The 13,092-nt window shown below is 45.7% G+C and overlaps 1 protein-coding gene across 7 annotated transcripts in view; it reads left to right on the top strand.

Annotated features, from left to right (window-relative positions):
* Nucleotides 1-13,092, top strand: part of HERPUD2 (HERPUD family member 2) — a 168,162-nt gene that overhangs the window by 102,392 nt on the left and 52,678 nt on the right. For all 7 annotated transcript variants that reach the window (XM_029589485.1, XM_029589484.1, XM_029589481.1 and 4 more), the window contains one exon: nt 8,475-8,792. In XM_029589485.1, the coding sequence (XP_029445345.1) occupies nt 8,475-8,792 (318 nt within the window). The remainder of the gene's footprint in view (nt 1-8,474; nt 8,793-13,092) is intronic.

The raw sequence follows: 13,092 nt of genomic DNA, 5'->3' as shown, positions 1-13,092 counted from the left end.
AGAATCAGGCATAAGAGCTCTAGGCCTTTGCTCAGCATGCCACCTCAGAGCCACACAGAGCGAGGAAGCAGACTCCCTATGTGCCCAATGTGAGGAGGCCCTGGGTGTTCCAGGCCAGGGCCGGTCTCAGCCCAGTTTGACTGCCAGTTGCTCAGGGACCACCCTGAACCTAGCAAGCCGCGGCGAGCAGCCAGGAAACCCCACAGACCTGGTGCCCCTACGGCTAGAACCTACCTCACTCTCCTGGGTGGAATTGTTCAAGGGGATTCATGCCTTCGTCAAGATGCAGTCTGATCCCCGACCGGACCCATACGTACCGGATGACCCTGCCCCGGGACCCTCAAGACCTATGCATGGCCACCCGGAAGCCCCACTTATGGGGACTCGGATTACTCTGAGGAAGATGGCGAGCCCCCCGAGGAGGGAGAACTCCCCTCTGGGATAGAACCGTATCGAACCATGAGACGCTTCTTTCCTAAGGAGGATCTTCCAGACCTGGTCTCTCAATGCCTGTCGGAGCTGGCTATTCCGGGCCAGGGCACCCCAGGGGAACCTAGGATGAACCCTCTGCTAGAGGGCCTGCGTCAAACTGCTCACCAGTTTCCCCTTCTACAAGCAGCACAGCAGTTAATCGATCTGGAGTGGAATGCGCCGGAGGCGTCATTCGAAGGGGGTCGGGCTTTGTCGAGCATGTACCCCCTAGACCCGGCAACCAAGGAGCTGCTGGCGTGCCCGATGGTAGACACCATAGTTAGCGCAATTGTGAAGTGCACTACCATTCCGGTGGAGGGAGGGGCGGCCCTCAAGGATGCACATGACCAGCGCATGGACACCATTGTGAAACAAGCCTTTGAGGTGGCAGCCATGTCCCTACGAATTGCGACCTGCTGCACAGTGGTGACGCGCTCCTGCTTATCACCAGACCCCGGGAGAAGAAATGGAATCAGCCCCTCTCGTTCCTCACTGACGCTGCCTCCGACCTAGTCCGTTCAGCAGCCAAGGGAGTGTCATCCTCAGTGGCAGCCAGAAGACACCTCTGGCTACGAAATTGGTTGGCCGACTCCTCCTCCAAGACATGCCCTTTAAGGGATCCCTCCTGTTGGGCAGCGACCTCGAGAAACTGGCTAATAAATGGGGCGCATCTCCATTACCCCGTCTACCGGAAGACAGGTCAAGGAGGAACCAGCGCACTTTTCCTAGACCATCCAGAGGTAGAAGCTCTCAACGCTTCAATCCTTACAGGGCTCGCTACCAAGCACCTCGTTCTCAGACCAGGAACCAGTCCTTTCGGACCAGGCACAACAAGAGGGGAACTGGGTCGGGTCCCGGCCGCACCCCACAATGAGAATCAGCCGACCCATCTGGGGGAAGAAGCCATAGGGGGCAGGCTAACCCTATTTTACAGCAGGTGGGTCGAGATTACTTCGGACCAGTGGGTCCTCACCATTGTCCGGGAAGGGTATTACCTGGACTTCCTTCATCTCCCTCCGGACAAGTTTGTGGAATCGCCTTGTCCGCCCCCTCAAGAGGGCGGCGCTGGCAGCTACCTTGGAGAGACTCCTGTCCCTAAATGCCGTAATCCCAGTGCCTGCATGGGACATAAATTCTGGGCATTACTCCATTTATTTCATTGTCCCCAAGAAGGGGGGCACCTTCAGACCCGTCCTGGACCTCAAGTCAGTCAACCGGCATTTACGCGTCCCAGGATTTCGCATGGAAACTCTGCGGTCAGTCCGAAGTGCCATACAGCCAGGGGAGTATCTCACATCCCTGGATCTCTGAGGCCTATTTGCATATCCCAATCCATCGGGATCACCAGCGTTACTTACGCTTCAAAGTCCTGGATCAGCACTTTCAGTTCCGGGCTCTACCCTTCGGGTTAGCCATCGCGCCACGGACCTTTACCAAGGTGATAGTAGTGGTGGCGGCGTCACTCAGGAAGGAAGTCATTCTCGTCTATCCCTACCTAGACGATTGGCTGATCAGGGCAAAGTCACCGGAGGAGAGCCACCGGGCAACCAACAGAGTTATATCTCTTCTGGAAAGCCTAGGATGGGTAGTCAACATAAACAAGAGTTCCCTACAACCTTCGCAGTCGCTGGAATACCTAGCAGTCAGATTCGACACCCAGGAAGACAAGATCAGCTTGACCTCCGAGGAAATCAAAACTCCGGGATCGCTTGCAGTATCTGCTGAGCACCACTCGGCCCACAGCTTGGGATTACCTACATGTCCTCGGCCTAATGGCCTCCACTCTGGAAGTGATACAATGGGCACGGGCTCATATGAGACCGTTACAGCGCGCCCTCCTATCTCGGTGGCGCCCACGATTACAGAACTACACCGTGCATCTACCTCTATCGGCCAGAGTACGGAATCAGTTAAGGTGGGGGCTGCAGCCCGGCCACATGAGCCGGGGGTCAAGGATGTCCTCCCCAACTTGGACTCTGCTCACTACAGATGCCAGCCTGAGCGGCTGGGGAGCCCACTGCGAAGAGCTAACCGCCCAGGGGCAGTGGAACAGAAAAGAGTCTGGGTGGAACATCAACAGACTAGAGGCACGGGCAGTCAGGTTAGCCTGCCTGCGATTTGCCCACAGACTTCGAAACAGAGCAGTCAGAGTGATGTCGGACAACGCCACCATGGTGGCATACATCAACCGACAGGGTGGAACCAGAAGCAGATAGGTATCCTTAGAAATAGCCCCCCTGATGGCTTGGGCGGAAGCAAATCTCCAGGACATCTCCGCTGTCCACATTGCCGGGAAGGACAACGCCACGGCAGATTTCCTCAGCAGAGAAAGCCTAAACCCGGGGGAATGGCAGCTGTCACCCACGGCCTTCCAGATGATTGTGGATCAGTGGGGGACCCCGGGCATGGACCTACTAGCGGACAGGTCCAACGCTCAAGTACCAAGATACTTCAGTCGCAGGCGAGATCCTCTATCCCACAGGATCGACGGCCTGGTGCAGCCATGGCCTCCGGGGATCCTGCTATATGCCTTTCCCCCATGGCCCCTTCTGGGGGCCATTATACACAAGATTCAGCGGCACAGAGGCCTAGTTCTTCTGGTGGCCCCGGACTGGCCAAGAAGATCCTGGTACGCAGACATGAGAAGACTACTGGCAGGGGACCCTCAACCCCTGCCCCCTCACAGGGACCTGCTGCGACAAGGTCCCATCCTCCACGAGAATCCAGTTCAATTCTCTCTTACGGTCTGGCGATTGAGAGGGCTAGACTGAAGAAAAGGGGATACTCGGGGCCGGTAATAGACACACTCCTCTGAGCACGCAAGTTCTCCACATCACTAACTTTTATGTAAGGATCTGGAGAGTATTTGAAGCCTGGTGCAAAACTCGCAGCACCAATCCGCATGCCGCTAAAATCCCCATCATTCTGGATTTCCTGCAAGATGGACTATAGAAGGGTCTGTCCCTCAGTTCCATCAAGGTTCAGGTGGCAGCGCTATCCTGCTACGGCCCCAGGAGGGCCGGCAACAGCATTGCCACACACCCAGACGTTTCACGTTTTCTGAAAGGAGTCAAACACATTCGCCCGCCACTGAAGTGGCCAGTGCCCCTGTGGAACCTCAACCTAGTCTTGGAATTCCTAGCAGGACCCGCCTTCAGATCCCTCCGGGGCCTTTCCCTCCGTTTGTTAACCTTGAAGATGGTGTTCTTGCTGGCCGTATGCTCAGCACGCCGCATCTCTGAGCTACAAGCGCTGTCCTGCCACGATCCGTTTCTCAGAATCACTCCAGGGGCTATCCATCTTCGCACAGTTCCTTCCTTCTTATCCAAAGTAGTCTCACACTTCCACCTCAACCAAACCATATCCTTGCCAACCACGGAAGGTTTGAAGAAGTCAGAAGAAGGTCAGCAGCCTGCCATCTCGATATCGGCAGGCTGCTGTCCAGATACCTGGAAATGTCGGAAGCAGTACGAAAGACGGACCACCTGTTCGTCCTTCACAGTGGGAAGAAGCAAGGAGGAGCGGCCTCACGGGCGGCTATTGCTCGCTGGATCAAGGAAGTTATCAGGGCGGCCTACGTAGAAGTGGGAAAACCATCACCTCTACGGGTCAAGGCTCACTCTACCAGAGCCCAAGCGGCCTCCTGGGCAGAAACTAGGATGCTGTCGCCTGCAGAGATATGTAAAGCGGCAACGTGGTCCTCCCTCCATACCTTCTCCAGATTCTACCGTCTGGACGTCCAGGCCAGGGAGGATACAGCATTTGCAAGGGCAATCCTAAACGGACCTCGGGCAGCCTCCCACCCAGTCCGGGAGTAGCTTTTGTACATCCCACTTGTAATGAGTCCATCTGCTACACGCTAGGAAATGGAGGGATTACTTACCTGATAATCTCGTTTTCCTTAGTGTAGACAGATGGACTCAGCATCCCGCCCGGCTGCCGATATACATGGGGTTTCACCAATTCGAGGTAAGCCATGTTTTTCTTACATAGGGCATCCACCCTACCGGGTGTCGACGCCTTCCGGTTGAGAACACTGGCGGTCTCCAGCTACTATCAATCGGTCAGGTTAATCATGTTTGGTTAATCAATTGGTCAGTCACACACACATCCATGAAGCTTTTGCAAGGAAGATTACTGAGTTGCTGCACTTCCTGCAGGGGTATATGTACCATGTGCTGATGTCAGATCCGTCTCTGCTAGCACGAGCACACTATACCCACTTGTAATGAGTCCATCTGTCTACACTAAGGAAAATGAGATTATCAGGTAAGTAATCTCTCCAATAAGCATTGAGGTGTACCACCAATATAAACATATGTTATCTGGTGACAGTGAAATTATATCTAGATGCATTCATAACTGTAAGGGTTATATTAACCAGGGGTATCCCCACTTACACATCAGTAACATCTTCAGTTCGCCAAACCCAGTAAGGTTTCCAGACTGTATCATAATGATCCAATTGGACATTTAACATACATGTTAGTTTTTCAAGATCAGCTATTTCTTCTACTTTAATTTTCCAACAGTCTACCTCAGGGGACCTCTTCCAAAACTGGGCTGTGGTAAGACAAGTCGCGTGCAACAGCTGACCTACCAGCTTTCGATTGCCCTGCATGCTAGATCTTAGACCACCATCCCATCAAGCCCAGAGCAGGAGTTAAAACCAATCATTGATTACGGATTTTTTTCAATGTAGGACATTATCTCTGCCCAAAAGGACTGAATATAGCAACACTCCCACCACATGTGCATGTATGTTCCAATACGCCCACAACATCTCCAACATTCCTTTTCCCACTTTTTCTAAATTGGGCTAAGCGGCAGGAATATGATACATTCGGTGCAACAATTTGAATAATAATTCTTGCCCCTTCCCACATATAGTTATCTTTTGAGATCTTTTCCAAATAAGTTTCCATTCTTTCCCAGTCCATTCCCAAGTTGTCATTCCAGGTTCGTATCAAACCACTCGATGTCTCTTGCTCTCCTGATTCAGCCTGAATTGAGACAAATAAGACAGAAATTAAGTGCTGTGCCTTCAATTTACAGCACACACCTTCTACTTTTGTACATTCCTCCTGAATTGTTCTAACATCCATCTTCTTTGTAATATCCTTGCTTAACTGCATATATAAATACCTGGTAGAAGGTGATATTTGAAACTCCTCCACCAAATCAGTGAAAGACTTTAGTCTGCTCTCATCACCAATTGACCCAGATATTTTAAACCGGTCATTCCCCAGCCTTCCATATCAGGAGAGAATGTACACTGTGATACCTGTGGATTGTCCCATAGGGGGATTATATATGATTGAGAGCCGTCAGGTAACTTCATAAGTCGTTGAACCGACCTCCAGATCTTTAAAGTGTTTTCTACTATGTTATTGTCTCTCATAGCAGATCTGAGAGTGTTTGAAGAAGGGGGCATATAAAGAAGAGACGCTAAACAGCATCCACTAGTAGCCTGTCTTTCCAATTCTAACCATGCTTGTGGTGGAACAGCTCAAAAATACCATTTAAATTCTGGGAAACCCAGCCCACCCATGTTCCAGTGTTTTATCAATTCAGAGTATTTTAATCCGGGCGGCTTCCCTTGCCACAAAATACTTGAGGGCACATTTAAGGGTCTTGAACACTGCCAATGGAATGTCACAGGGTAGGTGCATGAATCAGTACTGGGCCCTTTCTTGATGGACCTAATTTCACAGTTTGCTTCCAGGGCAACGTATTTGATTCCCCTGGTAGAGCCAGTCCTTCTGCTCCTACAGCAACAATTATTGCGATTGTTCCTCTGGTAGAGCAGGCCTCTGGTTTGGATTCCCAGGAGCTGTCTGAACAGCTCCTGGTTGACCATGTCCTGGCTCTCACGTTCTGGCTGGACCTGGTTGAGATGGGCTTTTAGTTTTTTATGGTGGGGTGGAGATTGACTGAGTCTCCTGTGCAGGTGTATCATCTCTGAGGTCTGTTACTGTCTCTTGCCTCCTGAGCCATTCCCTCTCTCTCATCTTTTCCCCTCTACCTTAGTTTCCTTGTCCATTGATAATATTTAAAAATAAATAAAGTAACAGGAGGGAGTTTACTGGCTGCCATGGCTGAGGCTGTGCAGCTTTTGGGTTGGAGGGGATGGGGGAATGTTGCATTCATCAGTTAGGCAGGCTCTTTTCCATGGTGATGGAGTGAATGACCTCAGCTGATCGTTTTAGGTGTAATAAGGTAGCAAAAAAAGGTGATACATTTGATTGATTGTAAAAGAACAGTGGGGACGGTAGGCAAGATATATGGTTAGAATGTCTGAAGAGAACCAGCATTTCATAAGGAGTCACCATTAAGGTTCTCAACAGACATTTTCCACTAGTCAAGGTGATTAGTATAGTGGATTTAAGAGATTAGGCAATTTCCTGGAGGAAAAGTCCATAACATATTATTAACCAGGTAAACTCAAGCAAGCTATTGCTCTCCCTGGAAGAAACATGAAATAGATCTACTTTGAGAGATCTGCCAGGTACTTGTGACTTGGATTGACCCTTGTCAGAGACTGGATGCTGGTTTTGATGGACCTTGGTCTGACCCAGCATGGCATTTCTTATGTTGTGCTACGTTCAGTTATTACACACATAATCCTACTGTGGGTTTTAACTTGCATATTAGCACATGTTGTTTCATGCAAAAAAACCTGTTAAATACTAGTTAACTTTGTACTGTTGTGGCTCAAATAAACGCTTTGAGCCAACAGCTGAGGAGAACCCCCCCCCCCATTTTTATTAAATGCTACAAATAATATAATAAGGTATACGTTATGGAGAGAGTGACAGAGTACAAAGCTCTCTTTCTCAGATGATTTTACTGATAAGGCATATTATATAGGATTTACCCTTCTTCATATCTTCAACCCCTAAACCAATTACTGGATTTCACAATTGTCAAACTATTTCTATGATTGGCCCTTTATCATAAACAATCTAAAAGGCTGTATGTACATTTGCTCTTACTCTGTATGCAAATAATACAACTCTGTAATACTGTGGCCTGTTAACTTTTTTTTTTTTTATGTTGATGTTGCATTTCTATCTAGCAACATCTTTTCTGCGGCATCTGTCTAGCAAAAGAAAAGCACAAAACTGAAGCTTAAATGATTTATAATTAAAAGTAATTTTAAAACTACTTATGATAAAAAAAACTTAGGAGAACAGGAATAATGACTCCTTGTGTGACATGCCAGAAAATGCTTCACTATCTCTTCACCTCTTTTTATTACAAGTCATGTGTGCAGTAGGGCCCTTAGCACCCACATCAGTATGGAAAAAAAGCATACTATTTATTTATTTATTTATTTATTTGTAGATTCTTATATACCGCGGTACATATAGTTATACATCACCTCGGTTTACAGTGAAACAATAACTTAGCAACAGGCTTTACATATAACAGGTTAAACAGAAGAACATTTAACAGCTACAGGGTTTCCAAAAATAACGGGTTTTTAACTTCATTAACTATGATAACCAAAATATATTAATTTTTAATAAATTATGCAGGAGTAATTAATTGTCAAAAGCAAAATCCAATGTCCCTTTAGTCATACTAGGGTAAGAGGTTTGTATCTTCCCCAATGGCTTAGACTTGTGTTGAGGCAGTGATGCTTTATCCAGTCCTTAGCAAAAAAAAACAGGGCAATGGTCTTTAGAGCAATGCATTGTACATCAAAGCCAGTTTTGGTGTAATAACACTTTGCTCAAAAGTGTAATACATATTTGTTGAAACTGTATTGTTCTGTATTTAACTTTTTGTTCTATTTTTTGTTTTTTTTGTAAACTGCCTTGGGTCAAACGTTTTTTGTTTGCGGAAGATGGTATATAAATATAACTTATTGTTTCCATTGGAGTTTTTCTGTTATGTTGGAGAGCTTATTGAAAGCTCAGTTTAGGGGTGACAGATAAGGCTTTACTGGTTTGTGTGGATATGAACCTCTGAAAATTTTCACTTCTGAATTGTTTCAGCCGAGCAGCAGTCTCTGCCCAGACAGCATCCAGCAATGAATCTCTTCAGCCTGCAAGCCCAGTAAATTCAGACCGTATTATTCAGAATGAACCTGCAGCAGCTCCAAATGTAGCACCACCAGAGAACAGGCCTGTGAATCAAAATGTGCAAATGAATGCACAGGGTGGCCCCTTGCTGAATGAGGAGGACTTTAACCGAGACTGGTTGGACTGGATGTACACATTCTCCAGAGCCGCCATTCTCCTCAGCATTGTGTACTTCTACTCTTCCTTCAGTCGCTTTGTCATGGTAATGGGTGCCATGTTGCTGGTGTACTTGTGAGTATAAATATTATTTTTTTTTTTTTAAAAAAAAACCAAACACAAAAAAACATGAATATACACAATATTTATTTATTTGTGGTTTTTATATACTGATATTGGTTTAGTAACATCATATCGGTTCACATTCAACAATAATTCACAACAGCACTGTATAAATAGGTATTAGCAGCAGTGTTTTACAGGTAACATGGCTTTTCGGTCGAGCCTTTCCCTGTTCCTAGTCCAATAGCATGACTCAGTACTGTTTCCAGCATGACTCAGAACTGTTCCCATCTCCACCGTAATTAAACTAGTACTAAGACTCGCTAATACATCATATCGAGATTGGCTCCTTGCCTCCCTCCCACAACCCCACCTGTATATAGTAAACTATCTCTGTTCTCCCCCCTTTATTTTCCTATCCCCAGTTTTTGCTCCCTTGTTATAATGTAACTTTATGCTTCATCAAATTGTCTTTTGTTAATTGGTTATGGTTAACTGCTTAGTTCGATGTAAACTGAGTTGATTTGATTTGTATCAAGAAAGTCGGTATATAAAAGCCTTAAAATAACATTTAAACTTAATAGTGTAATGACAAATCCATTTAAATGCAAGGGGTTAACAAGGTGGAAGGTAACTTTATACAAGAAATCTGCCAAATTAAAAGGCAATGTTACATTAATATGCCTTAAAGAATAAGACCTTTATATCATAGACCCCAAAAAGTCCATATTCAGGTCAGGGTTAGTCAGATTAACTGATTTGTCTAACTTTGGTGGGATATCAGTGGCGCAGCCGCCACTAATATTAATTTTATTTATTTAAAAACTCTTCTATACCATCAAGTTAGATAACCATCACAACGGTTTACAGAAAGGCACGATAAAGAAAATTATAAGTGGTATAGATTACAAATTAAACAAGTGCCATCATAGTATGGTAACATATTTTAATACGATAAACTATGTGTTTAAGTTAAGCCTATATGTTGGTTAGGAAACTGTTAAGCAGTTCAAATCTAACATTAATATGCATTTGTAGGTAAAAAACAAACAACTGCTTGCTTGGTGCGTCCTTATGTATCAGCTGTTTTCCTCCTTCTCTTTGTCTTTATAAAAAGCTTGTTTAAAGAGCCAGGTTTTCAGGTTAGTTTTGAATATTTTCAAATTTCTCTGCAGCCTTATTTCGAGTGGCATGGTGTTCCATAGCACAGGTCCAGCCAGTGACAGTGTTCTTTCCCTTACTTAAGTGAGGCATGCTGATTTAACAGAGGGGACAGTTAGTAGAGCCTTATTAGCAGATCTCAGGTTTCTGTGCGGAACATGTACGCGCAGTGCTGTGTTAAGCCAGTCGGCTTTTTCATCGTGGATTAGTTTATGAATTATGCACAGTGTCTTATATTGTATTCTTTGTTCAATTGGAAGCCAGTGTAGTTCAGCAAGTGTTCCTGTAATGTGGTTCATAAAACTAGCCAGATAAGTTTATCTAGTTAACTTTAGGATTGCTCTGCAGCACAAACAGCTGGCTGGATACGTTCTGAGTTAAACTCAGCCCAGAAATGCCCTCTGAATGCCTCCAAGTAATCAAACAGTTTTATCCAGCCATATAACCTAGAGTCAGCCAATAGGAATTTTCAAATCCTCTATTTGTCTAAGAATGAACATAGCAAACAAATGGCACTGAATATCCATCTCAAAAAGCCTTGGCTAACTGGCTCCATTGTTCAGATTTCTAGTAGCTATATTAGTCCTGAAGAAAAATGGGGTCTTGAAAGCAATCACAACTGGGAAGGACTAACAGTGATTTTAATACATGAGCTTTTGGAGACCATGCAAATTCTGCCTTCAGTTGTGCACCCAGTATTATATACACTGTAGGAAATATCTGGTGTGGATATCTTACATTTGATTAACAGAATTTAATCTGGTAACCTTATGATGCAAATGTATTACTTTTAGGGAGCAGTTAGATACTTTTGTGAGGTTAGCAATTTATTAGCAGCATAAGTAAAGCAAAGTTTAAAAAGTACAATTATTTGTTTTCTTTCTTTGGTTTCAGTTTAGTTTACTACAGTTTCACTTTCACAGCACAAGGCAGTGTTGTAAAAGATAATCAGAACTTAGAAGTGTTATCTAAGCTCAGCTGTATACTTAGAAACTATGTAATGCCAAAGTAATTAGCCCAGCTAAAAGGTAATTAAGCCAGTGTTCTCTCACCCTTATCTGTCCAGCACAAGTCCAGGGATTTGTCTTGATAAGAGGTGGAATCTGGCAAAGCCCTTAAGGTGAATGACAGATAAACCCCCCCCCCCAAAAAAAAATCTCAGACATCTCTGTGAGATATGACGGCAGATCCAAGATAAGATTTACTGTTTGGCCAAAAGTTTTTTAAGGGAATAATTGGCACAACAGTTGCCTCTGTGCACGGAGCAGACTGTACTGAGTATAAACTCTGCCTTAGAGTGCAGGTTCACTTCAGGAGTTAAAGTTCTGTTAAGAAAACTCTCTTGGCAGAGCTTTTTTGGAATCTGTGGAAAAAGCTACAGGGAAAAGCCCTTAGCAAAGGCTCTTTCAGATAGTTCCTCAGGATAATGTCTGACGTCAAAGTCCGTCTGGGTAACTGAGTCCTCTCTCAAGAGACAAACCTCATTGATCATTCAGTTTCATAAGGTACTAATGTTGATACGGATTTGATATTACCACCTCCTATAGACACAGGATTTGTGGGATGCCACTGATGTCATCTGGGTCCCGACACACACAGGAATATTCTCATATGCTCATTAGAGTCCACCAGTAAAACAGGTATTAGAACAATACCAATTTCATAGCTGATCTCAAGCTGGATACTAAGTTTTTACCAAGGACACGTTCTCAGTTCTGGTCCAAAGTTCTCCTCATATTGGAAGGGAATGACAACTTTCTGATATAAATAAATAAACAATCTTTTCTCCTCTTTGTGAAAAATAGTCTTACATAAAGTTGCCAGAACCATCACATGGCTGCAGAACTCCATGTCTGCATTGCTTTAGGCCTCAACTTTTTATTCAGTCTGTGTGCATAGCAGTAGGCCTCAAGTTCATGATGTACATCCTGTTTAGGATCACTAGTGTTTACCCTACACCAGGAATGGTAAGAAATTGTATATTTCAATGTTGCGGATGTTGTGAGTGTGAACCCCTTTTGCCATGGCACAGCGGAGCCACAAGGTCTGTGTCGCAGCTGGTAAAAGAGTCTTTGTGCAAGCCATGCTAAGGCAGAGTCTGGGGCAGTCCGAGAGTCAAAGCTGGCAACTGGCGAGGCATAATTGAAGTCCAAGGCTAAGGTTGGATCCAGGCAACAAGCATGAAACTGAAAAGGTTCAGAGCTAGAAAGACTAGACAGAAAGGTGAGACACAGGAACAGGAAGGACAAGACCAGAGACAAGTAGGGAAAAATTCTGGGACATGGGGAAGGCAGACAGGGCCAAGCAGAAAGACAGGCAGGAAGGGCACAGCTGAAGACCAGGCTGGAGAGAGGCACGGCTGAAGGCAGGCTGACACAACTGGATAAGCCAAGACAAAACCCATTGCTGAGGCAAGGCAGGAAGATCTGCGAGGCCCTTTTATAGGGCTGAAAATGTCATCGCTAGGTGCTGCCGAGAATTCCTGCTGCAGGCCCTTTAAGGAGATGGATGTGCGCGCGCCTAGGGGAAAGATGGTGGCATCCATGCTGAGGGTCAGATCCGTGAGTGAAGCCACTCAAGGGGTCATCCCATGAGCGGTGACTGTAACAGTAGCCCCCTTTCTAGTTCCCCTCCTGAAACTTCCTGTCTTCGGCTTCTGGAGAAGCATCAGTGGCTCATCTTTACCATCTGAGGACTTGGAATTTGAAATGAGTTGCAGGTATTCCTTGAGTTTCTGTTGGTCGTAGAAGAGCCTCCGCTGGGTGATTCTCTGGTCAGCACAAATCCTTTGGTGCGAGAGAAACGTGGCTACCATATATGTTAGGATCATCGTGCTGGATAAGAACAGCCCTTGTTTTATTGGCAGTGGCTTCTACCTCATGAGGATGGTTTCCAAACGTTCTGGGCAACCAGCAGCTTTACAAAACACCCAGGCTTTAGGTTGTGGTTTCTGGCTTAGGTCGATAAACGAAGTGTACCAGAGTGGTAAGTATGAAGCGGGGTGACTAGAGGCAAGAATTAGGCGGCACAATGTGCCTTGCAGGAGAGACCCCAATGATTGATCTGTAAAGTGGCCCAGTCAATAGACGGTTGGTGGAGTCTGAGCCAGGCTGGTCCAAGAACAATAGGATTGTTTGCTAAGGGTAGCACA

The sequence above is a fragment of the Rhinatrema bivittatum genome, chromosome 2 (assembly GCF_901001135.1).
Source record: "Rhinatrema bivittatum chromosome 2, aRhiBiv1.1, whole genome shotgun sequence".
NCBI lineage: Eukaryota > Metazoa > Chordata > Amphibia > Gymnophiona > Rhinatrematidae > Rhinatrema > Rhinatrema bivittatum.
The sequence above is the reverse complement of the archived record's forward strand: the minus strand, read 5'-3'. Positions and strand labels throughout refer to the sequence as shown.